The sequence below is a fragment of the Rattus norvegicus genome, chromosome 5, assembly GCF_036323735.1.
Source record: "Rattus norvegicus strain BN/NHsdMcwi chromosome 5, GRCr8, whole genome shotgun sequence".
NCBI classification, from domain to species: domain Eukaryota; kingdom Metazoa; phylum Chordata; class Mammalia; order Rodentia; family Muridae; genus Rattus; species Rattus norvegicus.
Window position 1 is genome coordinate 126,729,245 of NC_086023.1, and position 27,444 is coordinate 126,756,688.

Sequence of the window (27,444 nt, forward strand, 5' to 3'; positions counted from 1 at the left end):
AGATGTGGTGGCCACACCTGTAATCGCTCCACTTGAAATGTTGAGACAGGAGAATCGGGAGCTCAGGTTCATCCTCTAGAATGTAGCAAGTTTCAGACCAGCCTGGGCTACATGTGACCCTGTCCCCATAAAATATGGGAGAACTGAGAGAACTACCAACTGCGAGATTGTACTGCACAGACCTCCTGCATATCAGCAGGGAGCTGTAGGCTCTGAGGTCAGGGCCTGAGCAGACTCCTCAAATCTCTACACAGGCGACAGAGCAGAGCCCAGAGTCTCCCTGCTCCTCTGGTCAAACTTTAGCCTAGGAGTAAGGGTTGACATTTATAAAGAAAATGGAAGACATTTTAAATGGGGCATATGACCAGTGAGTGGGCTCAGGATTTGGATAGACTGGAAGGACCATTGCCCAGTGGCACACATGTTTGATCCCAGCACTGAGGTGACAGAAGCCGAGCATCTCTATGAGTTCCAGGTCACTCAGAGCTACACAGTGAGACCTTGTCCAAAAAAGAAAAAAAAAAGGATTATCATATTACAGTTAAAGAAATTGACACCCAAGAAGTCTGAGTAACTCCCAAGTCATGCAGTTGGCCAAGATGCTGGCTAGAGGACATGGTGATTACCACTGTGCTATAACAGCCAGAGGCTCCCTTCTTATTCCTCTCCACTGCCCTTCCCACATTCACATGGTTCTGAATTATAGTCCTTCAAGGCTACCTCCTTTTCCTTACTCACCCTCAGGAGGGCTTCGGAAAGCTGTGACACCCTGCAGGCTGTCCCACTTTCCCAGATTTTCCTCCAGGGGCATGGTGCGGATGCTGTTGTCCTCAGAATAATCCCGATGGCTGCTCAGGGTCAGGGTGGAGGTGTCAGTCACCACGAAGCTGGAGTCCATGCTCAGAGACTCAGAGCCCATGATCAGTGTCATGCAGGAAGATGGAGAGAGAGTGGAGTTGGGTACTTGGGCACTGGAGTGCAGGCTGAGACCTTCGCTGGATCCAGGAATCAGGCTGACATGTGAAGCATGGGTGACTGTCACATTTAAGCCAGACCTGGGTTGGCTGTTGGAAGTCACATTGACGGACCCCTTGGAACCTGTGTTCCAGGATGCACTCAAGGCTTCTTTAGAAACAGATGCAAAAATAGTGTGTGAAGTCAATGTGATGGCCTCATTTGAGTTTTGAGCTCTGCCCAAGTTCACCTTGGAGATGTTCCCAGAGTGCAGACGATCCAAAGACGTGTTAGAGGGGAGAAGAAGAGGCGTCTGTGAGCTCTGCCTGGAGATAGTGTGACTCCGGACCAAGGCTTCTCTGGAAAGAGCCCTGATATATAGGTTTGGCTCAGGCCTGGAAGGATTAGAGTTACTCTGACCCAAACCAAAAACCTTGCTTGAGAAGGACTTGGGGATATCCTCAGACAATGGCTTAATAGAATTCTCTGGACTCAAAACAGTGGCCTGGGTAGAGCTGAGGCTTGGAACTGGTTGTGAGTCTGGGCAGAGAGTGCCTGCCAAGTTGGGCTTGGGGGTGTGGTCCAAACTCTGGTCATCAGTGTCTGCAGTGTTGATCTGGATGGAGGATGGAGTCGCAGCCCCACTGGCATTGGGGTTGGAGATGTCATTAGGCACTGGGCCAGAGACTCCCTCTGGGTCAGGACTCAGGGCTGGATGAAGGGCTGGAGCGAGAGCCACGCCATGTGCTGGGAGAGGAGCAAGGGTCAGGTCTGGGGTGGGCCTAGGTGTGGTGTTGGACATTATTCCTGGAACCTCACAGGAGTTAGGACTTGGTGTCTTCTCGGGGTCTTCATGGAGAATGAGACTAGTACCCCGACTCAGGGCCATGTCCAGTCTGGAGGCCTCTCAAGGCCACTGTCCCTTTTCTCCAGCTGCTGACTGTGGGGCTCCCTGTAGCACTCCTGAGAGAGAAAATGAACACAGCCTGCTAACACCTGTCCTATGCCTGTCCTAGATGAGGGCCTCTCCAGTCCCCTCCCTCTCTCTTCGTTCCCTGGCATGGACCACCTAACCACATCCTGCTCCACACCACCTCATGTCCTGAACACATGCATGGCCTGTGGCTTGGTACCTCCCGCTATCCCTTGCCAAGCTCAGCTCTCCTACCATAATTCTTACCCCCTTCATACTAATGACTGACTGAGCCCTGTCAGAGACAAGCTCTCGGTGTCAAAAGCTGCAGTTATGAACCCCCAGTGAACTAGATTGTTGGGGGGAGGGCGGCAATGGGGGGAGGATGGGGAGGGGAACAGCGATAAGAAAGGGGAGGGGGGAGGGGGATGTTTGCCCGGAAACCGGGAAAGGGAATAACACTCGAAATGTATATAAGAAATACTCAAGTTAATAAAAAAAAAAAAAAAAAAAAGCTGCAGTTATTCTAGCCAGACATGGTGGTTCCTACCTATAACCCCAGCATTTGGGAGGCTGAAGCAGGAGGATAGTCTAAGGCCAGCCTGGGCTATTAGTTCACACTAATCCATCTCCAAAAATGTAAATGAGAACAGAACATGAGGAAGGGGAAGAGGGGGAAACGGAGAGAATGGGAAGAGAAAGAACGAGGTGAGAGGAGGAGGGAACTGTGGGTATCCTGGATTCCGGAGCATCTCTAACTCCCAGATAGTGCCCAGCACACAAGCTGGTCACAATAAACGGGCCAATGAGCAATCTCCCCCACTTACAGGTTGAATGAGAATAAGAAACTTTGTTATGGGGGAGTTGGAGAGATAGTTCCACTACTCTTCCAGAGGTCCTGAGTTCAATTCCCAGCAACCACATGGTGGCTCACAACCATCTGCAATGAGATCTGATGCCCTCTTCTGGTGTGTCTGAAGACAGTTACAGTGCACTCATATAAGTAAAAATTAGGGGGTTGGGGATTTAGCTCAGTGGTAGAGCTCTTGCCTAGGAAGCGCAAGGCCCTGGGTTTGGTCCTCAGCTCTGAGGGGAAAAAAAGTAAAAATTAAATCAGAAAAAAAAAAAAAACCCTTCAGTATGGGTTATCTGATTCTCAGCCAAGCTCATGTGACCTCAGTACCAACAAGGATCCCTGAGTCTCAGGACAAGCCCATAAGTCATTAAAACTATTCTGCATGTGCTCACAGCCTAGAGTCTCAAAGGCAGAACATCCATTCTACAACCTGGCAAGAGAACGTGCAACAGTCAGGAAAACGGAACCTACTCGCCCACCAATCTAACTGTGGGTGAATTCCCCAATCTCCTGGCATCTGATCCCACCTCCCGGCCACCCTCCCCCATAGGATCTGTAAGAGCAGCTCACCAGACAGCATGGTGTTCTTAAGCAGGAGTGGGCCCCTAGAAAGGCATAAAAAAAAGAAATCCTGTCAGGGCAAGAGAGACCAAGACCATCTCTATGCCACCCACCCACCGGCTAAACTATGGCTTCCTATTGTCCTTAGAACAGAGTCTCCAGTTGTTAGCACCTAAAGGGGTCCTCTGTATCACCCTGCATGGCCCTCCTGAAAAACCCCCCTCATCTCCCACTCCACAACTGCAGGTCTGGGTCTCCCACAGGCTGGGCTCCTCTCTTCCATTTCCCCACCCCATCTACCACTTAAATCTTCACCCTTGAAGGTTCCCTAAACAGGTGGGGGCTGCCTGTCAGCTCTCAGACCATCCTGCTGGCTTCTCCTCTCCTAGCACACACATCTTGGCTTCCCCACTAGGCAAGAAACTCGATGCCCACAAGCACCATCTCTGCCTGGCTCACTGCTGGCTTCTGTGGTGTCTGCCATAGCACCTGCACACAGAGAGCACGCGATCCAGCTTGAATTCTCAGTTTGCCTTCTTCAACGTTGCTGTGCTCGTCCACTCCTTCACTAGCTCCCTTTCTTCCCCGTTCACTTCTTATTCACTCGCATACTGGCTCCTGGATCATTTGTTCATTCCACCAACCTGCGTCTAAATGGCTTGGCTTTGGAAGGGCCATATACACCTGATGTCATGTGGTCCCAAGTTAACAGATCAGCTCCTCTTACTAGTGTGAGCGAATGGTTTGGGCAGGAGGCTTTTCCCCAGCAGCTCCGTGCCCTTCAATAGTTCAATAGTTCCCTGTCTTATAGAGACCTTATGGTTTCTGGCAGGGCGTGTGAGCCTGCAGAAGGCTTTCTTTTATTAAAAGGAATATTTCTATTCCCCTTTGCTAAAAGCTGTGACAGTCAGGACCTTGGTGCCAGGGGGAGCCATGTTAACTCCTAATACCTGATGCCTACAAAGCAGGAAGAATAGCCTTACTATTGCCTCCAAAATCTGTTTCACCTGTAATCAAGGAGTTGAAAACGTTTGGGCTCCTGGATGTTAAGTCCCTTGCCAAAGCCCTGGTCTTGATTTTGTACTTATAATTTTTCCTCCTTTTACTTGATGAAAGACCTACACTTCACTCGGCACCTTTTTTTCCCCTATCTCATAAACACATTGTGAGTGTGTGTGTGTGTGTGTGTGTGTGTGTGTGTGTGTGTGTGTATGTATGTGTGTGCGCGCGCGCTCGTGCACACGCGTGCGCGCGCACACCATAGTTATCAAAGGGAGGCATTTTTTTTTTTTTGGTTCTTTTTTTCGGAGCTGGGGACCGAACCCAGGGCCTTGCGCTTCCTAGGTAAGCGCTCTACCACTGAGCTAAATCCCCAGCCCCAAAGGGAGGCATTTTTGACCTGGAGTAATACAGACTAGTATGACCTGTAAGGCAGTAAGTAGGACCTGGGCCCAGCAGACAGACAGTCTCAAGCCTGGCTTTCCCTCCCTTTTCCAAAGACCAGGTTGACAGGACAGATCAACTCTCACTGACATATTTCTACTCCCTCAGCCCTCCTCTTCCATCCTGCCACAGGAAAACACGTCTTCATAGAGTCCTGAGAGTGTAAGGCTTGCCCTCCACTACACTGAATTGCTCATCGAGAGGAGAGGAGGGAAACAGGGTGTGATGCACATGCCTTTAATCCTGGCATCTGGGAAGCAAAGGCAGGCGGTCTCAGTGAGTTCCAGGCCAGCCTGGTCTACATAAGCGAGTTCCAGGCCAGTCACAAGAATCTTAGAGAAACCCTTCCTCAAAAAAATCTGGGCAGCAGGGGGGAGAGGGGGTGTGCGGGGAGGGGGAGGACAGCAGTGCTAGAGACACAGCTCAGCAGTCAAGAGACTGACTGGATATCTTCCAAAGGGTTGATTCTCAGTGCCCTCATGGCGGCTCAGAACCATCTCTAACTCCGGTTCCAGATGATCTGACACCCTCCTCTGGCCTCTACAGACACTTCACACACACACGGTACAAACAAAATTCAGGCAACACATCCATTTGCATAAAATATTTTTTAAATTAATCTTTAACAGAAAGAGGAGCAGAGACAGTCACACATCTGTAATCCCAGCACTTGAGAGGTGCAGAGGCAGAAGATTGGACTTCAAAGCCAGTATGGGCTACACAAGACCTTGCTTTACAAAAAGAAATGTGGTGTTTGTTTCACGTGCATATTTTGATGAGTTTGGATATATTCATGTGTATGTAACACCAGCACCACAACCAAAGTCCTAACGTAGCCTTCCAGAATGTTCCTGTTTCAGCGATCTCTATATGAGTGTGCTACTGTGTGAGAGAGAGAGAACGTTTAATAAAAAGCTGGGCACGTTAGGGCACACCCGTAATCCCAGAACTAGTTGACCGAGGTAGAAAGATCAACTTGAGTTCAAAGCCAACCTGTAATACCCAGTGAGTCCCTAGATAGGCTGGGCTACATAGGGAGACCTTGTCTAAAAACAAACAAAACTTCGTCTAAGATCTAGCTTCTTAGAGCTTGGAGTACTGGCACAGCACTGTGATTCCCATGCTCAGTAGGAAGAGAACAGAAGATCACAAGTTCAAGGCCACATTGGGCTACTAAGACCTGGTTGCAAACAACAACAAAGTCGGGCATGGTGGCCCACACCTATACTTGGAAGGCAAAAGTAGAAGTACTGTGAGTTCGAGTCCAGCCTGAGCTACATACTGTGTTCCAGGCTACCCTATTATAGAGAGTATGACCCTATCTCAAAAAAATAAATAAAATAAAATACACTGTGCATCTCCTTCGCCTGTGCTCTTCCAGTATCACTGAAACACATCTTCTAAGCACTGTCTCCCACTTCTTCCTTCCCAGTAACCGAATTTGAAAAGTTTGTCTGATGAAGTCAGTAGTCAGTAGAGACAGAAGACAGAATCCTGAACCCAAGGACAAACCCCTAAGACCTGCTTAATCCATGAAGACGTGGTGGTGCAGGCCTGTATGCCAGCGCTGAAGCAGAGGGGCTAGATTGTCACCCTCTGATACACAGCAAGTTCCTGGATTACATAACTCAAATAAACAAACAAACAAGCAAACTTGTCTTGAACTGGGAACTGGAGCAGTGGCTGGACAATTAAGATCACTGACTGTTCTTCAGAGGACCCATATTTGCTTCCCAGCACCACATGGCCACAACCATCTGTAACTCCAACCCTAGAAGCTCTGACTCCCTCATCCAGCCTCCATAGGCATGCAGGTCAAACATACACACATACAAAGTAAAAACAATGTGCCAGTCACGGTGGTGCACACCCAGCACTCAGGAGACAGAGGCAGTCAGATCTCAGTGAGTTTGGGGCCGAGAGTTCCAGACCAGTTAGAACTAAATAGTGAGACCATTTCCCAATAAACAATAATCTATAAGAAATATAAAATAAAAAAATCCACTTAAATAAGCCACAGGGGAAACAGCAGACTTTTGAGGTTAATAACAAGTGTCTAACATTCTACACTCAGGAGTCCCAGGAGGAGAAAGGACATTGAAAAGTATTTCAAGTAATAATGGCTGAAAATATTCCAAGTAGACAACACAGGCATCTAGACTCATAAAGAGGGAGCAAACCTGGGACAGGCCTAAAGAAGTCCATGCCCAAAATACTAAAGACAACAGCCAAAGGAAAGTTGCTGCTTTCTTATTTTTTATGTTTGTTTAGTTGGTTTGATTTTTTTTTTTTTTTGGTTTTTTTTTTTCCGGAGCTGGGGACCGAACCCAGGGCCTTGCGCTTCCTAGGTAAGCCCTCTACCACTGAGCTAAATCCCCAGCCCCTTGATTTTTTTTTTTTTTTTTGAGACAGGGTTTCACAATGCAATCCAGGCTGCCTTTAAAACTATGTAGCTTAGATTGTCCTTGAACAGGCTATCCCCCTGCCTGAGCACCTGAGAGTTGAGATTGAAAGTATGCATCACCAAGCCCGGCCACCATTAAAAAGGAAATACCTTGACAGTATTATTACCTATGGATGCACAGCAATTTGACGGCAGGGAGGAGTCTGCACATGGGTCTCTGGGTTTCTTTTAGCAGGGCCTTGAGAACACAGGAAATTCCAACTCTCCAGCACCCATCTAGCCCCTGTCCTGGCCTTAAACCCACTTGTCAGCCATTCTCAACTTCTCTGGTGTCTCAGTGTGTTGGCTTCTCTCTTGCTACAGAACCTTTCAATGTCTTTCTCCTTCCCACGAGGTCCCCCCAGCTCCCCACTTCACCTTCAAGCCCTTCATCTGCCTCCAGCCTAACAAAGCCACATTTCAAACCAGCTCGATGCCTCCCTCCCCCAGAAAATCCTCCTGAGATCCCAAGTGCTACTGAGGAACCCTCTTCTGTGACCAATCCCTCTATGGAGGTGGATCTCTGTTTTCTAAGTCTTCATCCTAGAAAATGAACCGGTTGTCCATCTTGTTACTCCTGGTTTTTCCGTAACACAACACAGTGCCTGGCACACAGCAGGTCTTCAGATAGCATTCAGGAGATGAATGGATGGATGGATGAATGGATGGATGGATGGATGGATGGATGGATGGATGAGTGGATGAATGAATGGATGGATGAATGAGTGGATGGATGGATGAGTGGATGGATGGATGAATGAGTGGATGAATGAATGGATGGATGAATGAGTGGATGGATGGATGGATGAGTGGATGGATGAATGAGTGGATGAATGAATGGATGGATGAATGAGTGGATGGATGGATGGATGGATGGATGGATGAGTGGATGGATGGATGAATGGATGGATGGGTGGATGGATGGATGAATGCCCTCACCTACCTGCACACTGAGACTGTTCAGGGAGCTGGTGATTTGTGTAAGTCCCCAGCAAGTGGCTTCTCAACCCTCACTCACCACCCCCATCCTGACAGTACCACAGAGATTTCTAGGGACCCCTCAGTGGGAACAGCACCTTCTTGATTATCATTTCCTCGACCACTCAGGACACACCCTGCCTTCCACAAACGTCCATCCACACCCCATCCTTCGAAGCCTGGGCAAGTGAAGGGGGCGCTCTGGTCCCGGGTCCTGTGCACCCTCACCCCACCCCTGGTCTGTGGCGCCCCCTCTGGTTCTTCCTAGTCTGCCCCTCACCTTCTCTATTCTCCCGCGCTCCGCTCTCAAGACAAATAGCTTTCTGTGAGCCTTGAGCTGCTGGTGTGTTACCTCCACCTGGGGCATCCACATGGCAACAGAAAATTCAACTTTAATCCAAAGGTATGGAGTAAGAACTGTGGAATTAGAGCCAGACGGGGAGACTTTTACCTAGCAGGGGCTTGGGGTCTAGGTAGTAACTGCCTTGTGGAGGCTGGGAAGGCTGGCCCTACCCTTGGTACTGTCCCAAAGCCACCCTTCAACTTACCTGGGCTCCCCCCAGCCCAGGCTGGGCTTATAGTCTTTGTGAGGTCACCATGATCCGGAAGTCCCCCAGCCAATAAGACTCCTGCTTCTGCCCACACAATGCAGAGGAACAAAGGAATCTTTAAAAAGAGAAATGTGTCTTCAGAGCCCCCCAATTACACTTAGACAGGACCTGACTCAAATGAAGGCTGCTTCTCAGAGTGGGGGGCTTCAAAAAACCCCAGAACAGCTCCCGTGACCTTATGCCTGTTAATGATGGGGTGGCAAGTGCTTTGGAGCCAAGCAATCTGTGACAGGTCAAAAGCCAGGACACCAATGAGCCCAAGTCTTTGATCTTTCCCCTGCCCCACCTTGCTTCATCCAAGGACTGATAACATGTGGGGCTGGGTGGGGTGAAGCACAGGGCCCAGAGACATGCACCATGTGTGACTAGATTCTGTGGTGAGAGTAAGGCCCTATGGCTTTCTCTTCCAAGAACATGGTTTTCGTGATGAGCAGTAAGTAAATGATTAGGAAAGGACAGAAACACTTTGAAGGCACCGATCACAAAATGAGAGTAAAACTATGCATGAGGTCGTGTTTCTTGTTTGGACTCAAGTCAGGAAATCTGGGGATTCTTAGATGTGAGGCATCCTTCGTTCAGAGACACGTTGTCCAAGGACTGGTCTCATCAGACTGTCTCAGTGTCCTCAGCATCTTCAGCTCCCGTCAGTGAACGATAGGCATGGGGCTGTTTTGATCATTTATTCATTCTGTGTGTGCATATGTGTGTTCACTTTATAATACACGTAACTCCAGCATATGGAGGTCAGACTTGCTGCAACCCGTTCTCTCTCCTACCACGTGGGTCCGAGGATCAAACTCAGGTCATCTGGCTTGAGGCAGGTGCCTTTACTAGCCAATCCTCTCACAGGCTCTTGATTGGCATTCTTGAGTGCTCTCCGGTCTACCCTGGACTCACTCTTCCTGCCCTGACCCCATCTCTTCTCCTTTCCCGCTCCTCCCCACACCCAGGCCAAGCTCCTTTGTTCCCTCCTGTTGCTTCAGGAACTGGTGTCAGCCAGAATTTCTCCTCTCTCTCCTCCTTTCCCACAGCCAAGAGACATGGCTAGTTTTTCTCTGGCCTAGAAAAGCCTTTCCTGGGACTGGGGAGGTGGCTCGCTGCACTGACTGCTCCGCCAGAGAAGCCAAGTTTGATTCCCGGCACCTGTACAGTGGCTCACGATGATTTGTAACTTTCTCAGCTGATGGCTGTTACTGGCTTCCTTGGGCATGGTCACACACATAGCACATAGACATAGTGTGGGCAAAATACCTCCCCGCATAAAATAATAGAGTCCTTTACCCACAGCACATACCTATAACCCCAACACTCGAGAGGCAGAGCTAGGAAGATTATGAGTTCAAGGCCAGCAATGATCTATAAAGTGTATTTCTGTCCTTAGACACAAAGGCCTGTAATCCCAGCTACTCAGGAGGCTGAGACAGGAGGATTACAAGTTGAATGGGCTTCAGAAAAGTCAAGGTCACCAGATGCTGTCTCACTAAGGTCACTTTGGCATCTTAGTGAGACGATGACTCCCAAAGTAAAAGGAGCTCAAGAGTTAAGTTCCATAGTAGAGACCTTGCCTCGTGTGTGTGAGAGGCCCCAGATCAACCCTAAGAACTACCGAAAGGGGGGTCCTTCCTGTCAGGGTTCAGATGCTGCCACTGTGAGATCAGCTACATCCGCAACTCCCCTCCCCGCCTCGAACAACAGACAGGCTCTCACTGTGACTATTAAACACGGGAGATCCCAGGTGGACCCAGACAAGAGAAGCAGCTTCCTGCCACCGGGCCCAAGGCAATCTGATTTATGGCTACATATCATATCTAGTGCTTTCAATAAACTAGCACACAGCAGCCCCACAGACATTCACCTTCTGGGAAGGCTGTACCTCTCCCTAGTCAAAGACTCCTCCCTTTATTTTGCACTTGGCATTAAGAAATATCTACTGGGACTGGAGAGATGGCTCAGCGGTTAAGAGCACCGACTGCTCTTCCAGAGGTCCTGAGTTCAATTCCCAGCAACCACATGGTGGCTCACAACCATCTGCAATGGGATTCAATGCCCTCTTCTGGTGTGTCTGGAGACAGCTACAGTGTACTCATATAAATAAAATAAAAAAAAATAATAATAAAGAAATATCCCTTACTTCTGAGTGTGGTGGAGCATGCCTTTAATCCCAGCACTTGAGAGAAGAGCCAGGCAGATCTCTGTGAGTTCAAGTCCATCCTGGTCTACATGGTGAGTTCTAGAACACTACCTCAGATACACACACAGAAGGAGATGGGAGGGAGGGGACTGACTTGGCCATGCTTCTACCTCTTCCTCCTAGGTACTGGGATTAAAGGCGTGTGCCACCATGCCTGGCTTTTAGCTGCTTTTACTAACAACCACCTATACATGACCCAACATCTTCCTGACTTTTCCACGAAAATCTTAGAAAATGTCACTTTAACATGGCTAGCCCCCCAACAGCTCTAACACTAAGAATACTATCAGAGAGCTTCTACCCTGGTCCCTACCCTGCTCCAGCCTCAGTGCGCTCTATAAATACAGCGATGCCCTTCCTGCCACTCCCAAAATCCGTGCAGCCTTTTCCATATAGGGAAACTTGAACCCATGTCCCCAAGCCTTGCTCACTCGTATTTGTCGTAGAATAAGTGGTTTCCTATTTTTCATAGTTCTCAGGATGCAGCAGGAGGGAGCTTGCATGCCAGAAGTGTGGCCTCTGAGCTGCTCCCCCGCCCTCCTTTTTTTTTTTTTTTTTTTTTTTTTTGGTTCTTTTTTTCAGAGCTGGGGACCGAACCCAGGGCCTTGCGCTTCCTAGGTAAGCGCTCTACCACTGAGCTAAATCCCCAGCCCCCGCCCTCCTTTTACCTTGTTTTTTGGAACAAAGTCTAAGTTGTACCTGAACTCACTGTAGCCCACACGGGCCATGAGCCTGTGATTGTGTATCTCAGCCTTCCTGGTAGCTATGGTTGCAGTCTTACACTACCAGCCTTAGCTTTTCAACATCTTCCATTTTTAATTTGTTTGCAAGCCCGGGAATTTATCCCAGCTCTTACTGCATGCTAGACAAGGGATCTACCAATAAACTACAGCCCCAGAAAACTTTTTTTTCCTTAGAGTAAATCGTATCTTCGTGATCATGGGAGCCCCAGCCCTTAGCCAGGTTTCCAGTGGGTGTTCCGTAGGACAGGCACAGTCCTCTTCGAGACATCTGTCTTCTGCACTAAGGGAACTTTTCTGACAACAAAGGTCTCAGTCTCTCCCCACTGATGCAGGGGCCCCTTCACAGTCTGCCGTTATCCGCCCATCCAGCTAGTCCCTGCTCCCATTATTGATTGATTGAGTGAGTGAGTGAGTGAGTGAGTGAGTGAGTGAGTGAGTGAGTGATTTTGTTTGTTTTGAAAGAGTCTCACTAGATAGCCATGGAAGGCCTGGAGTCACTAAGTGAACCAAGCTGGCTTCTGACTTACAGAGATCAGCCTGCCTGTGCCTCCAGAGTGCAGAGATTCAAGGCATCTACAACCAGTCCCGGTTTTGTTCTGTTCTCTGAGACAGGATTTCTCCATAGCCCAGGCTAACTCATGATCCCCCTGCCTCAGCCATTGTGCTACGGAATTAGATACATGCAGAATTAGCATACTGTGTCATGTCTGATGAATTCTTAATGAGGACACAAGATGACTAGCACCACACCCAGAAGTAGATTTAGCACTTTGGTGGGGCTGGGGATAAGGCTCACTGAACCGAGTGCTTGCTGTACGTCTGATGGCCTGAGGTCAAATCCTCAGCACCCGTGTGAGAGTTGGATGGGCATGACGGCCTGCCTACAATCCCAGCGCTGAGGAAGCAAAGACAGAGGAGACCCAGAACAAGATGAGTAACTAGAGTAGCCAAGTGAACAAGCTGTAGCTTCAAGTGAGAAGCCCTGCCTCAATATGTAAGGCAATAGTAAGACATCAAAGATGTCAGATGTCAACCTCTAGCCACCACACACGCATATGCAGACACACATACAGACCACATGCACATATACACACCACACGCATATACCATTACATGCAAAGGAAAGAAAAGAAATAGAACATTATAAGAGCCCTACTTGTTTCCAGGTGTCTTTTGTTTCCCCCCAACCCCAGCACTAAAGACTGAACACACACACACACACACACACACACACACACACACACACACACACACACACACAAGGCAAAAGTTCTGCCATTGAGAGTCCCAGAACTTTTAGTTTTAGTTTTAATTTTTGAGACCGAGTCTCGTGGTTTCCAGGAGAGCCTCAAATTTGCTATGTCGCTGAGGTGCCTTGAGCTCAGTTCTCACATAATCTACATTTCTGAACATGGAGGGCCCTCCTGACGAATTAAGTCTTAAGCCAGTCATGATAGCTCACATCTGTCATCCTAGCTCTTGAGAATCTGAAGTATCAGGCTTACTGTAAGTTCAAGCCAGTGTGGTCTAGATAGGAGTTCTGACTCAAAAATAAAAGTAAGGAACCTGAAGAAATAGCTCAGTGGTTAAGAGTACTGGCTGTTTTTTGGCAGAAGTCTCAGGTTCAATTCCCACCACCCACATGGTGGCTTATAGCCACCTATAGCTCCAGTTCCTGGGGATCTGATGCCTTCTTAGGACCTCCACAGTGGCTGACAGAGCACTGTCAAACAGATCTCATACAATAAACATAAGTATATCTGGCAGGGTGGTGGTGGTGCACACCTTTACTCTCAGCACTCGGGAGGCAGAGGGAGGTGGATCTCTGTGAGTTCAAGGCCAGCCTGGTCTAAGAGCAACTCCAGGACAGCCAGGGCTCTTACACAGAAAAACCCTGGTGGGGTGGAGAAGAAAAGCAAAAACTACATTTCATTTGTTGTTGTTGGCCTTACCAAGAGAGCCCCTCACTTACCCATTCACCTGTCACCCGGTACCCTGCTGTCTTCTAACCACTAAACCGAACTTTCTTAGACTCCTCTAAGCTCCTCTATTGCCCCTAGAACCCTCTCTGCCTAATCAGGTGACTTAGCCCTGCCCATGCTTCAGAGGTGGCCTGCACTCGCACAGGTCCACATGCCAGGGCTATCAGCTCCCATTCCACCCCTGTCTATCAGCCACCATCTCAGATAAAGGGAAATTCATGTCCCTAGGGCAGATCTAATCTGCTCTTGTCACCAACCCTTTCATGACCTAGGGGTTCCCTGGAGCACAGCAGAACAGTCTAGACTGAGGAGTAAAGAGATGGCCAAATTCAGCTGCTTCCTTTCACACGGGGGTACAACAAGGCCTGGGAGGACTCTTTGGCTTGCTCTAGGCCACCGTGAAACCCAGACCAGCTGGAATAGATCCCTAGCCTCGTTCCCTTGCACCAGGGGTCGGGCTGTATCCAATCCTCCACTGCTTCCTGATATGCTCCAAGTTCATCTGGGAGGTGGCAGGATTTTCTGCTTAGCCTGATAAGATCCTGCATGGGTGAGGGAAATGAGAGCTAGGAGGAGGGCAGGGTTTCTGAGCTCTCTCCACCCAGGCAGCGGGAGTGGCCAGACCTGAGTTAAATGCTGCTGCAGGCTCCAGTTTCCCACTGGATCTCAGCTGCAGGGAGTCTCAGGGACTGTGGCTAGGGGATCCTGAAGAGAAGTCTCTTGAGGGAGGGTCACAATGTCCTGCAAGAAGTGCTGCTCCAGCAGCCAGACCAAGTGGATCCTTGCTGGCAGTGTAAGCATGACACTGGTATTGGCCATTTCGATGATCCTGGGCCTAACCCTGTATCAGCGCACCCGACCAGGTAGGTCCTCTCTGCTCCCTGTACCCATCTTCTCATCTCTTACCTCACTGAGCTCTGCTTATGTACCCAACTCTATCCTACCAAGTCCAGAGCAGAAGGCCGTTGACTTTGCCTGTTCACCGAATTTTAGCCTTTAGCTGAGAGAGACTCCTGTCTTTGGGAGTCTCCTGCCTCCTCAGACTGTGAGCACTCTGAGCAGCCTTCACACTCTTCCTACATACCCGCTGGTCTCTGCGATCTTTCCTTGATAAAAGGGCCTTCCAGTCCTCCAGAAACACCTCTATTCTGATTTGGGGTGCTCTGCTCCCCACCCTTCCCCTCTGTCCCCCACGAGCACTGCTCTCAGAGTCTCAGGCTTCTCTCCTAGATCCTTGCAGGGGCTCTGTCTCTAGTGGGCTCTTACCAGCCATTGCTCTTTGCAGTCCGAGAGCTTTTGCTAAACGACTCTCCAGGGAGCATGGTCCACTGACCCGGTCCCTCCACTGGAGGTAGCTTCCTTTCCGTGAGGACAGGCAATGGACTCCTTTGTACAAATTCTTTCCCATAGCTAAGCCTTCACTGTTCTCTCAGTCCAGAATCGTCTATGCACTTCTCCTGTCAGGTGTACATCCATCCCTCCAAGTACCTCCTAAATGCCCTGTTCTCTTTTAGGTGCTCCCTTTCCTGATAATCTAAGGCCAACGAATGAGAGGGTCTCTGTGGCCCCAGGAAGCCATGCAGCTGCATTCTGGCTCTGTGTGTGTGTGTGTGTGTGTGTGTGTGTGTGTGTGTGTGTGTGTGTGTGTGAGAGAGAGAGAGAGAGAGAGAGAGTAAACAGTTTGTAGGAGTCTGTTTCCTCCCACCATGTGGGGTTCCATGATTAAGCTCAGGCCATCAGCCTTGGAGGCAAGTGCCCTTACCTGCTGAGCCATCTCCACAGCCCTTGCTTTCTGACTTTTGAGACAGGACTCATGTATCAGACTGGTCCCCAGCTCCCTGTATACCCAAGGACAACCTTGAACTTCTGATTGCCCTGCCTTACCCACCCTAGTGATGGAATGACAGATATGTGTATGCCACAACAAGCAAAGCATATGGAAGATATGAGGCTTACTATGTATGTAGCACTGGCTGGTCTTAGACTACTGCCAATCCTCCCGCCTTGCATGGCCTCACTGGGGTCAGGGGATGTACCACCAGGCCAGACTCCCTGGATCTTACTGCGGGTCCTGCTGTCTCTCTTCCGACTGAATGCTAGATTCAGGGTGATAGGATTATGACTAAGCATCCTGGGCTGAGCAGGAGATGACTGTAACAGTCCCTTGGCATTCGTTCCAGGCTGTGAGAACGATGCAGTTTGCCGTCCTGACGCAGACATGCTGGACTACCTGCAGAACATAGGTCAGATCAGCCACCGGGATGGCCTGCTGGTCACCTGGTATCACGCAGCCAACAGCAAGAAAGAGATGGAGGCCGCCCTAAACAGTAAGTCTAGCCATCTTGTTTGGGGTCAGGGACAGGGGACAGTTGACACCATGGTAATGGCAATACCGTCTTTCTTGTCACAGTCTCCCTGAGGGAACAGGGCTATGGGCTAAATGCTAATTCCAGACTCATCGCTATACTGTATTCACTCCAACAACCCTCCTTCAGCTTGTCAGGGGCTGACGGTCTTTGCTAAAGAGGCTCCATGGGGTTGGGGATTTAGCTCAGTGGTAGAGCGCTTGCCTAGCAAGCACAAGGCCCTGGGTTCGGTCCCCCGCTCAAAAAAAAAAAAAAAAAAAAAAGGCCTCTGACTTCCAGGACTAAGAAGCCAGAGATGTGAACTTGACAGCCAGTGTTTCTGTAAGGGACACCTGACCACCTCCTTAGAGTCTGCAACCAAGCAATCATGGTGTCCTTGTCAGTGACAAGCACACACTCCCCTCACACTGCATGAAGATCCTCTGGAACCCATGCAACCTGCTCATGGGAATCACTCATGGGAGAAAAACTGAAGCTCAGAGAAATTAGGTGAACTAGGTTCTGCTGTCAGAGAGATGAGGCCAAAATAGGTGAGCCCCAAAGTCTGTAATCTGAGTCCCTGGATTGGGTCATGGGGAAACATTCTCTTTGGGGGCTGTTGAGAAGTCATGGAGAACTGGGGTAATGGACCCTGGCTTGTGTTTGCTTCAGGAAGTTCAGGTTCCCCATTCAGCATTGTGGATGTGGCCTGAGAGCTCCTGGGCCACTGGTGTTTAGGAACTCATGAGAACTGCCACTCAAGAAAAATTTTCTTGCTGACCTGTAACCCAAGACAGGAAGCTAAGGCAGGAGGATAGCTAGTTAGTTCCAGGTTGGCAAGGGCTACATAGCGAGACTTTGTCAGAAAGAAATGGGAGGAGGAGAAAGGAGGGAGACCTGGTTTGAGATAAGTACCCTGGAGTATCATCCAGGGTCACACAGAGGTCGGGAGTGGAGGTGGCCTGGCCGTCAGACTATGGATTTTGCTCTGGTAGGTCACCCTAAAGCAAGCAGGCTTGACATGTGGCCTGGAAAGAACTAGTTGAGGGCAGGCCTAAATGGCAAGTGGGAGAGGCCTGGCCACACTACTTTAGCTGTGTCTTCTGATGGCTGAGCCTTGGAGGCCAGGAGTGAAGGAGAGAAGAGAACAACAAGGCTTAACGTCAACTGTGCCCTGGGTCACTGGGTGACACAGGAAAGAGAAATGTCTCCTGCCTGAAACAGTGCTAACACTGAGCTGCCTATGACTTCTGTCTCTTACACCGCTAGCCTCTTCTTTCTCTGGAAAAAAGCATAGAAAGCAAATTCTGCCGGCTAAAGATGAAACTGTCTTTTAACTAGGAGTCCACAAAGTTTAGCTTGTGGGAAATCTGCATCGCTCCTGGAAAAGTTTGCCCTTGGGGTAGGGATGAGAAGATCACCCTGGGATGGTCAACTTGTCACAGGGACAAGGTGATGACAATGACTGTTGCTATACAAGCTATGAAATATTTCTGACTGGGCCTGGGCCTGTTTAAGCATCAGTGAAAGGTCACAGATGCATGCTAATTAAAGACGTTTCCTTCTCTGTGTGCTGGGAGGTTCTCAACTGGACAAGAGTGAGCTTCTGCCCAACACAAGCACGCACGTTCACACACACACAAACACACTATAACTGGAGAACAGAAAGCCCTTTACCCTGCCTGACAAGGGAGCCAGGTCAGAGAGAAGTTGGAGGTAAGGCATGAGGGATGCCAAGAGAAACTACCACCGAGCTCCACCCAAAGCACAAGGAGTCATCAGGATCCCACCCACCCTTAGCCGAGGCCCAGTTTCCTTCTTGCCAGGCCCCTGGGGAAGGCCTCTGAGGGAGCTGGCAGAGTTAGGGTGGACTAGACTGGATGTCCAGGTACATAGCCCAGGAGCCACCACAGATCTGGGGGCAGCGTAAAAAGTTCGCCTTTATACTTGCCAGGACTCTGCTAGGCATGGTGGGGCATATTTGTAATCCCAGCACTGGGAGAGGAACGATGAGGAAGACGTCGGGGTCATCCTGGATCACGTCTAGCCTGGGCTAAAAGAGACCCTGTGGATGGGATTGGGGAGTGCCAGCATTGATTCCAGGCAAGTGGCCTCCCCTCCTGGCCTGGTGGTGAGTCATTTGTCATCCAAACCGGGGCATGCTTGATTATACAAACAAGGTCATTATTAGTAATTGTGTTGAGACAGCAGAAATACACCAGATGGTCCCGGGTTACCCTAGGTAAGTGTAAATAATAATTAACACTTAGTGAATGCCTAACTTGGGATACGTTACTATTTAATTCTCACAGAGAAGTCAGGTAATCTGGCTTGTGTCACACAGCGTTCAGGTGTGTGGATTTAGAGTCTGCATACCCAACCGCCATGCTCACCTGACTCAATGGTGGGTGAGTGGAGAGCCTGGCAGGTGCGAGGTGCGTGCTTCCTGCCCTCTGGGGGCGCCATCCTAAGGACCCAAGCTCCTCTCACTTCCTTGGTCAGCCCCCAGGTCCAGCCTCTGGAAAGTCCACAACCTTCAGTATTAAAGGAAATGACCTTCCGGGAAGACAAGGCACGTAAGTAGTTACCTCAGGGAGGCCAGTCAGATTTCGAGCACAATCTGTTTTCATCCCATTTACAAAGCAATGGCAGGGTCCCTGCTAGGATGACAGACATAAACCATGCCTCGCTTGAATGTATTTTGGCAATGTTTGTTAACTCCAAGGCCTTAATGTATGGGCAAGCACTCCAACAGCGAGTTACCTCCCAGCAACCCTCATTCTTTAATAGGCTAGCATCGAAGTCTTTTAAGACAAGGTTTTTCTGTGTAGCCCTGACTGTCTTGAAACTCACTATATAAACCAGGCTGGCCTTGAACTCACTTAGATTCACCTGCTTCTGCCTCCCAAGTGCTGGGATCAAAGGCATGCACCACCACACCCAGCTTAGCAATGAACTCTAACCTCCCTGCCCCCAGGTTCCAAGTGCCAGGATTACTAGTGTGCTACCACACCTAGTTTGAGCCATACCAGTATCTTCAAGGTACCCCTCTCAAGCCTAGATTCTCTATGTCCCAAAACCATGGTCTCTAACCATTGTATGCCCAAGTAGGCAAAAAAAAAAAAAAAAATTTTTTTATACAGGCTGAAGAGATGTCTCAGATTAAGAGCACTTTAATTCCAGCATTCAGGAGGTTCAAGGCCAGCCTGGTCTGGTGAGTTCCAGAGCGGTGAGGACTACCCTGTCTTGGGAAAAGAAAAAATCAACTTTGTATTTGAGTCACAAAAAGTTCATCTCATAACATCCATGAGCCTGCAGGGCTCACAATGGTTTCTGAGGTCCCTGATGGTGTTCTGAGGCCTGGGACTTGTCCCCTCACCAGTGAAGACAGTAGTTACAACTTCAAAACAGACTGTAATAGTGCGGGGGTAGGATAGACAATGCGCCCCCCACTCCTGTGATCCTGGCCGTGGGGTCTGACAGGAGAGTTGCAAGTTCCAGGCCAGCCTGGGCCACAAAACAAAAGCAGAATATGCTGGGTGTGTTGGTACACATAATCCCATGGGACGTATAGGCTAGCCTGGACAATAGAGCATGTTCCAGCCTACCCAGGGCAATAGGGTAAGACTGTACCGAGAAACAAACAAAATCGCAACAGCCGGGGCTGGAGAGATGGCTCAGTGGTTAAAAAGCACCGACTGCTCTCCCAGAGGTTCTGAGTTCAATTCCCAGCAACCACATGGTGGCTCACAACCATCTGTAATAAGATATGATGCCCTCTTCTGGTGTGTCTGAAGATAGCTACAGTGTACTCACATAAGTAAAATAAATAAATCTTTAAAAAATATATTTTAAAAAAAATCGCAACAGCCTATATTTGACTTTGTTTTCCCTCCTAAATTCTAGCACCTGAATTTTAAAGAAACCTGATAAAATTCTCAGGCACAAGAGCTAGAGAGAAGGCTCAGTGCTTAAACGCACTTGCGGCTTTTGCAGGGGGCCTGGGTTCAGTTCTCAGCACCCACATGGCAGTTCAAAGCTGTCTGTCGTCCCAGTTCCAGAGGATCAGATGCTCTCTGTGTCTGCCACCTTCTACTGGCATCAGGGACATAGGTGGTCCATGCACATACATGTAGGAAGTCACTTAAGCACATAGAACTGAGCCGTCCCACTTGGGTTTGCTGTGTTTGTCTTTTAGACAAGATCTCAGAATTTGGCCAAGGCAGACCTTGAACTTACAATGTATCCCAGATGGGCCTCAAACTTCTAGCAAGATCTGCCTTGCCGTCTCTAACGCTTGGACACAGGTGTGAATCAGCACAGCAGTGCTGTCTTTCCTTTGGCCACGTTCGTCTCTGAAGGGTTAGCCAGCTCCACTCTGTGGAGGGAGAACTCAGAGCTGTGTCCCCTATAAAGAAATGGTTTCAGCCAGGGCCCCAGGATGGAGGACTGGCCTAACTGGGGCGACAGATGAGAATCAAGCTTCGCTCCAAACTTGATTGTACAAGTTAAAGTTGGTGCCAGAGGGCTGAGGTCCATTTCAACTAGACACCCAAGGGTTCCCCTGAGTTAACTGGGTGCCTTAGTTGCTAGTGAGGACACGGCTAGTAGAATAGTGTGTGGGGGGAGCACCAGTCAAAACCGCCATTCTGGACAGTTAAGTTGGCAGCCGTGGCTTTCAGATGATCTTGACTCAAAATCTATTCAGAGGGATAAAACATAATCAATAAACTAAGGCGGATCAGGCCTGGTGCCTCCCACTCAGAGGTCAGAGGAGATCTCTGAATTTGAGGCCAGTCTGGGCTAAATACAATTCCAGAGCCATTCATTTGAAAAACAAAAGGTACTGATTGAGAGGCCTCTGTGTGGCTCATCGGGTAAAGGCAGGCATCAAGCCTGGTGATTCTAGTGTGAGCCCCAGGACCCGCACAATTGATGGAGATCTGATTCCTACAAATTGTCTTATGACCACTGCCCACGAGCCATGGTGCGTGAGCGGGCACACAATAAATATTGTTTTAGAGCATTGATTGAGTTGTGCCTCTTATAAATATAGGCGATGTCATGGTCTTAGAAGCAGATGTCACCGTAGAGGGGTTCAACACAGCCAATGAGACCGAGGTGCCCATTATGGCCCATCCTCCAGCCATCTACAGTGACAACACCTTGAAGGAGTGGCTGGAGGCTGTGCTGGCCTCATCTCAGAAGGGTAAGCCATCCCTCTCCCAGCCCTACCAGCTCTCCAGGCCTCTGTCACTTAAGTAAGGAGTTGAGGTGAAGTCAGAGCCCACCCACCCTGAGCTCCTCACTTCCCAGACTTCCATCACTCAGGCTCAGGGAGAGCTAAGTGAGGCGGGCAAGAGGAGTCACAACCCACGGTAAAGCAGGGACATGAAAGTGGGAATAAACTGCAAAGAGCTAGACAGGGTCAAAGGTTCCCCCATGGGCCGGCAGAACTAGATATGTTTTCAGAGCCAAACCCCGTTCCCTCCAACTCCTTTCCAGTCTGAACCTAGGCCTTGCCCTAAAACCACATTCCCCCTCATCCTCCCTATCCATCCAACAACTGCCCCTCCCATCACATCATTTCTCAGACAGGCAGCCTCATTTAACTGCCACACACATCTGTGACTCCTCTGTTTACGCCTCCATGGCTCCTCTTGGCCTGGCTTGGCTCTGAGGATCTCTAACTTGGAAGCCTCATCTCTTGTGTCTACAGTTAAGATCAGCATTCATTCACACTGGGTCCCTTTGCTATCCAATCCACCTCTCAGACCTCTCTTCCTGGGGGCCTACTGGACTCGTCACAGGCTGTTGTGGTCCAGGGTCCCCAGAGTCTGTGTTGTCCAGAAACTGAAGCCCTTTTTTTTTTATGTCTGAGTCACCCCACACCAGGCCTTCAGCTGACTTTTGCTTCTACCCACCTGGGATGAAGTGGGGAGCCCTTCTTCTCAGTGTTGCCTCTCTCTAATTCAAAGCTGTCCACCCACGGTTCCCTGCTCTTTCTACCCAGCAAGTCGGCATCCAGTTCTCCAGTCCTTGCCCCTTTCCTGCAGGCATCAAACTGGACTTCAAGAGTCTTAAGGCTGTAGGCCCCTCCCTGGACCTCCTTCGACAGCTGACTGAGGCTGGCAGGATTCGGAGACCGGTGTGGATCAATGCTGATATCCTGAAGGGCCCCAATGTGCCCATCTCAACTGAAGTCAATGCTACCCAGTGAGTGCTCACTCTCCCCTCAGCTGAGTCCAGCCCTCTTCTGTCAGCACTGAACAAGAAAAAGACCCTTGGGGGACCTTTGTTGCACTTGCCAGTCCCACCATGAGACCTGGCCTCTGAGCCTGTTCGTCTGTGTGTGTCTTTATGCCTGAGTGCTGTAGCAACAGTGCAGAGATTAAGGACTTGGTTTTCTCTTTTCAGCAAGCGCAGTCCTGGGGCTTGAACTCAGTGGTTATCAGGCAAGCACCTTTACCTGCTGAGTCTTCTCACCTCTGCCTACGCTTGCCAGGTCTCTCTTATCTTGGATGCCTATCCCCTTTATTTGTGTTTAATGATTTATTTATTTTATGGGCATGAGTGGTTTTTTGTTTTTGTTTTTGTTTTTTGTCTGTATGTCTGTGTGAGGTTGTTGGATCCCTAAAAGTGGAGTTATAGAGAGCTGTAAGCTGCCATGTGGGTGCCAAGAATTGAACCTGTGTCCTTGGAAGAGCAGCCAGTGCTCCTTACCTTGAGCCATCTCTCCAGTCCCATCCCTATGTGTTTTTAAGACATGGTTTATGTACATCTTGCTGACCTGGAACCCATTATAAGGATCAGGCTGGCTTCATGCTTGGAATCCTCTTTGCTTTGTCTCCTGGTCCCAGATTTACAGATATGGGCCACTATCTCTTGGTTTTATTGTTGTGGTTGTTGGTGGTGGTTTTTGCTTTTTGTTTTGTTTGCCTTTTGTGGGGAACAGGATGAAACAAGTTCTCATGTAGCCCTGCACGGCCTTGAACTCTTCGTGTTCCTGCTGGACTTGAACTCCTGATCCTCCGTCTCCATCTCGACACCAGCATTCTGAGTTTTCCTCCTTGCTCTACTAAGTCTTTTCCCAGTCCCTGCCACTTCCAGAAGAATCTCTAGCACCCACGAGCCTGAAGACTTCGCCCCTCGGGCCTGACTCAGTTGGACCATTTCTGCTGACTTACGTGTTGGCCACCCTTGCTCCACCGTGACCACATTCTTTCTGTCTCCCCAGTGACATGCAGGGGACTTGGTGTGCCAGAAAGTTATAAAGTGATGGCTCCCTCCCCAGCTCTCCAAGGCCCTGCCCCTGGCAGGCTAGGAGATTTTTTTTCCTCCCCTTTTTTCAGATGTGAAATTCACAATGACAGAAACAGGCTGCTGAGTGGTTCTTGTACCCCAGGCACCATTTCAAGCATTTTATTTGCAGAATGCAGCTGAACTCTTAAGAGAATGAGGTAGCGACTAGTAGTCATCTTGTAAGTACAGAAACTATCTTTGAAAGGTTAAATGGCCTGTCTAAGTCTACAAAATGGCAGCGCAAAGGTTCCCACAGGCCTTTCCCGCCTCAAGTTTTGTGCTCTGTAGGCACCGCCATCTGCCCAGTCAATATTTACGAGGATTCTCAAAATGAGATATAATTGTAAAATGTATGCTAGGTCCCATGACAAATAAGGCTTCTCAGGGAGAGATTTATATATCTGAGGGCTGGGCAGTAGGTGACATTACTTTCCTATTGAAAATTTGCATCAGAGCAAAGTTCAAATAATTCTTTTCGCTTTACTGCTTTGAGACAGTTTCATGAAGCCTAGGCTAGCCCTGCATTTGCCATGTAGCTGAGGGTGGAAGGAAGTCCTGATGCTCCTGCCTCCCACCCCCAAGTGCTGAGATCACAGACGTGGCTTCACGTTCTCCTCCTCATGAAAAAAAAAAATAGAATCTGAAACTTTGGAGACTCGAAGCCAGCTGGCAGCATGCAGGTCTGCACACCTCAAATCTCACTCAAGCCCCTCTGTCGATGTGGGGATGTTTAAAAGGTGCTGCCCTGGCAGACGGTCGCTGTCATTCATCTGACGCTGCAGTGACCACCAGATGCAGAGACCTGAGCCCCCCGGCCTCCCCGACTGCACAGGGTGGTGATGCCAGCAGGAGGGTGTGCAAGCCACTGCTGCTCTTCAGGGCTCTGATGCCAATCTCCAAGCACAGACTCAATAGGCCTGGCTGTTCCCCATCCCCATGGTAAGAACCTACAAGGGGCTGGAGTGGTCTGGAAAGATGGCTATCTCTGTTCTCTGCAGGTTTCTGGCACTTGTCCAGGAGAAGTATCCAAAGGCCACCATTTCCCCAGGCTTCACCACTCTCTATGTGCATCAGCTGCCAAACAGCACATATACCCAGGCCATGGTGGAAACAATGGAGGAGCTGGTCAGAGCGCTGCCCCAGAAGGTCACCTTCCCGATGCGGGCTGTCATGACACGAGCTGCTTGGCCCCACTTCAGCTGGCTTCTGAGCCAATCTGAGAGGTAAAACCACTTCTACTGGTCCCAAACCTATCCTGGGCTCTGACCCAAGATGAACATGGCAAGAGGGGTCCTAAAGATCATCTTGTCCCAGCCCCACGGGCCTAACAACCTTCTGTGCTCTGCCTCTGGCTTGTGCTCCTCTGGTGACATTGGTGGGTAACTCAGAAACAGATATCCCAGGGGTGCACATCCTTCCTCCCACCCTCTGAACTCCTCCTGCTCCCTGTTCTCCATCATCCTCACTGGTGGGAAGCTAGAGGACAGATGTTCCACTCCTGGGCTCAGCTGGCCTTCAGTTCTGAGCACAGGAGTAGAGCCAAGAGTCTTTATGGGCTCAGGCGGGCCCTGAGTCAGCTCTCTGGTTCCAGGTACAGCCTGACACTGTGGCAGGGTGCCTCAGACCCCGTGTCAGTAGAAGATCTTCTCTTCATCCGGGACAACAGTGCCCCTCACCAAATCTACTATGACCTCTTTGAGCCTGTCTTGTCGCAGTTTAAGCAGCTGGCCTGTAAGAAGGGAACCTGGGAGGGGAGGTGTGGGCTGTGTTCTGCTCAGGGCGGGCATGGAGCAAAGAAAGGGTGGTCTAGAAGGGGGAAATTCTGGGCGGAAAAGGAGGCAGGAACTATTCTGAGAATTTGTCTTCTGCCCCTGGGATATTCTGTTGTCTTCTGCCCCTGGGATATTCTGTGATTCAAGTTTCGCCTATCCACAGAACAGGAGTCTGGTGATAGGGAATGAAGGTCCAGAACTATAAGGATTTTGTAGAAGTGCAATCTGATCACAACCCAACCAAGCCACACACACACACACACACACACATACACACACACACACACACAAACAGAGGTGGCTTCCACAGCACCATTCATCGTCGATGGTGCTAGTGTTTCAGAGCACAGTTCTCTCTCTCGTATGCCCACTAACTCGTGAGCCAGATGCCACTATTCAAACCCCTTGTTCTGACCCTTAGTCTAGGGGCACCTACACTTGAGCCATCCCCAAGAATCACATCAGATCCTACTCCTATTGAGGGAGCCATATCCAGGAAGGGAAGGAGACAAGCTTTGGGGCCCACCATTTGGTTTCTGGCCCAGTAAACTGCTGAATGTCAGACCATGAGACAATGACTTTCGAATCTACCCGAGGGGGGAACTGACAGCCACAAGGCTTAGGATGCAGGAGAGCCAGTGCGTGCGAAAGGTGATTTGTGGATAGTGGTCCCCTTCACTTTGGTAATTTTGGGTCCCACAGTGAACACCACCCGGAAGCGAACCTTCTACACAGGGGGCAGCCTGATCCCTGTTCTCCAGCAGCCCAAGGGTGATGGTCTGGAGGTAGAGTGGTTGGCTCTGGAAGTGAATGACAAGGGGAGAAAAGCAGCCATTACTGTCCCTGGTAAGTCTGCCTGCAGCTCTACTGCTCCTAGCTAACCTGGTCCTGTTCTGTCACTTGCTTGGATAGGGTAACTTGATTCTCTGTTGCCATGGGAACATGATAAGCCACACGCTGGATACAAAGTGGGAGGAATAATGTCAAGAGCAGGAACTCCGGATCTTAGACCAAGAGCCTTGAGTCCTCAGCCACACTGTGACTAGAGGACTGGGTGGTGACCCAGCTCTGAGTCTGAAAGGCCAAGAACTGAGGCCAGCAACTTGTCCTTCCTGCCTGAGAGTCACCAGTCACAGCACTTGAGAGCCTGGGAAGGGGCTGGCATACTCAAGAATGGCTGGCACCAGTTCCTCTTTGTCTGTCCCCATGTCTGCCTCCTTTAACAAGAAACACTGACATCCCGTGATGACAGGAACTCCAAACCCTATCTGCCTCTTCCAGATAGAGAAGGCATGATCCTACTGGATGTCGGCCTCCAGGAACCTGAAGTTGGGAACCCTGTGCCCGTCCTGCGCACCCCAGGTGGTTCTGTTCTGACACTGGAGTCGTGTCTGCTGCACCTGGCTGTTCACGCCACGCGCTGGAGCATCCATGTGAACATAACGGAACCCGCAGCTCTCCGGCCATCCCTGGCCACGTTAGCACACCTCTCCACCCTTGGCCATCTGCCCTGGCCTGTGTGGGTGGGGGCCACAGTGTCCTATGGTAGTTTTGTGGTCCCTGGCCACATAGCTGGCAGAGAGCTGCTCACAGCTGTGGCTGAAGTTTTCCCCCATGTGACGGTGGCACCGGCTTGGCCTGAAGAGATGCTGGGCAGTGGCTATCAGGAACAGATGGTCACAGAGATGCTGGAGCTGTGTCAGGGGCTCCGGCAACCTGTGTCCTTTCAGCTGCAAGCCGGGCCGCTGGGCCAGAGTCCAGCCAACACTGTGGCCAGGCTACTGGCCTTCTCTCCTAGAGCCACTGTCACAGTGTACCACAGCAGTGCTGGGAACAGCTATGCAGATGTGTGGGCTGGACTGTGGGCGGCCAGGGCCGTGGACAGGACCCGAGTCTATTACCGGATACCCCAGGAGTACCGTAAAGACTTGCTGGCACATGTGGACAGACACCGACCATCCAGTAGGACTGGACCATCTTATGTGGAAGGTTTCCCTGGGGAGTCAAGGTGAATAAATGCCTCTGCTTTGCTCCGCGCACTGTGTGAGACCTGGGGCAGCATGGGGTGGTGTCTAGAGGGTCTGGAGGCTGGGGGCCAGGTCATTCCGGTTGTCCAACAGGAAACTCTCACAAGCCTTGAAAGTGTTGTAGAACTCCGAGGACAGGCCAGCCACATTGGTGGTCACATAGTTGAGAAAACCAGGGGTAGCCTGGTTATAGTAAGAAACCTGCAGGGCAGGAAGCCAAGTTCAAGGAGGTATAATGGGGAGAGGCTTGGGGACTTCTGGGCAGATGAGGAGTGAGCCTTGCTTGCCTGCCTTCTGGGGCGGCAACGGGTACAACCCTGTGT

The 27,444-nt window shown here is 50.0% G+C and overlaps 3 protein-coding genes across 15 annotated transcripts in view; 1 reads left to right on the forward strand and 2 right to left on the reverse strand.

Annotated features, from left to right (window-relative positions):
- Mroh7 (maestro heat-like repeat family member 7) overlaps positions 1-10,936 on the reverse strand; it is a 47,532-nt gene extending 36,596 nt beyond the window's left edge. For 2 of the 13 annotated variants that reach the window (XM_063287382.1, XM_039109549.2), the window contains exons 1-4: positions 10,891-10,936; positions 8,697-8,814; positions 3,294-3,328; positions 739-1,917 (exon numbers count right to left, since the gene is read on the reverse strand). In XM_063287382.1, coding sequence (XP_063143452.1) covers positions 739-1,843 — 1,105 coding nt within the window. In that variant the 5' untranslated portion in view covers positions 1,844-1,917; positions 3,294-3,328; positions 8,697-8,814; positions 10,891-10,936. Of the gene's footprint in view, positions 1-738; positions 1,918-3,293; positions 3,329-7,298; positions 7,370-8,428; positions 8,815-10,890 lie in introns of those variants that run through there. The other 11 variants (XM_039109544.2, XM_039109547.2, XM_039109548.2 and 8 more) reach the window with 11 other exon arrangements.
- A 3,443-nt stretch (positions 10,937-14,379) lies between these two features.
- Fam151a (family with sequence similarity 151, member A) lies at positions 14,380-27,131 on the forward strand. The gene is made up of 8 exons (NM_001005558.1): positions 14,380-14,538; positions 15,856-16,002; positions 21,077-21,229; positions 22,077-22,236; positions 24,321-24,545; positions 24,914-25,053; positions 25,797-25,940; positions 26,376-27,131. The coding sequence occupies exons 1-8, from the start codon at positions 14,412-14,414 to the stop codon at positions 27,104-27,106; spliced, it is 1,827 nt and encodes a 608-aa protein (NP_001005558.1). The 5' UTR covers positions 14,380-14,411; the 3' UTR covers positions 27,107-27,131.
- The window catches only part of Acot11 (acyl-CoA thioesterase 11), a 48,272-nt gene continuing 47,838 nt past the window's right edge, over positions 27,011-27,444 (reverse strand). The window contains exon 16 of the mRNA NM_001271383.1: positions 27,011-27,322. Within this exon, the coding sequence (NP_001258312.1) occupies positions 27,167-27,322 (156 nt within the window). The 3' untranslated portion in view covers positions 27,011-27,166. The remainder of the gene's footprint in view (positions 27,323-27,444) is intronic.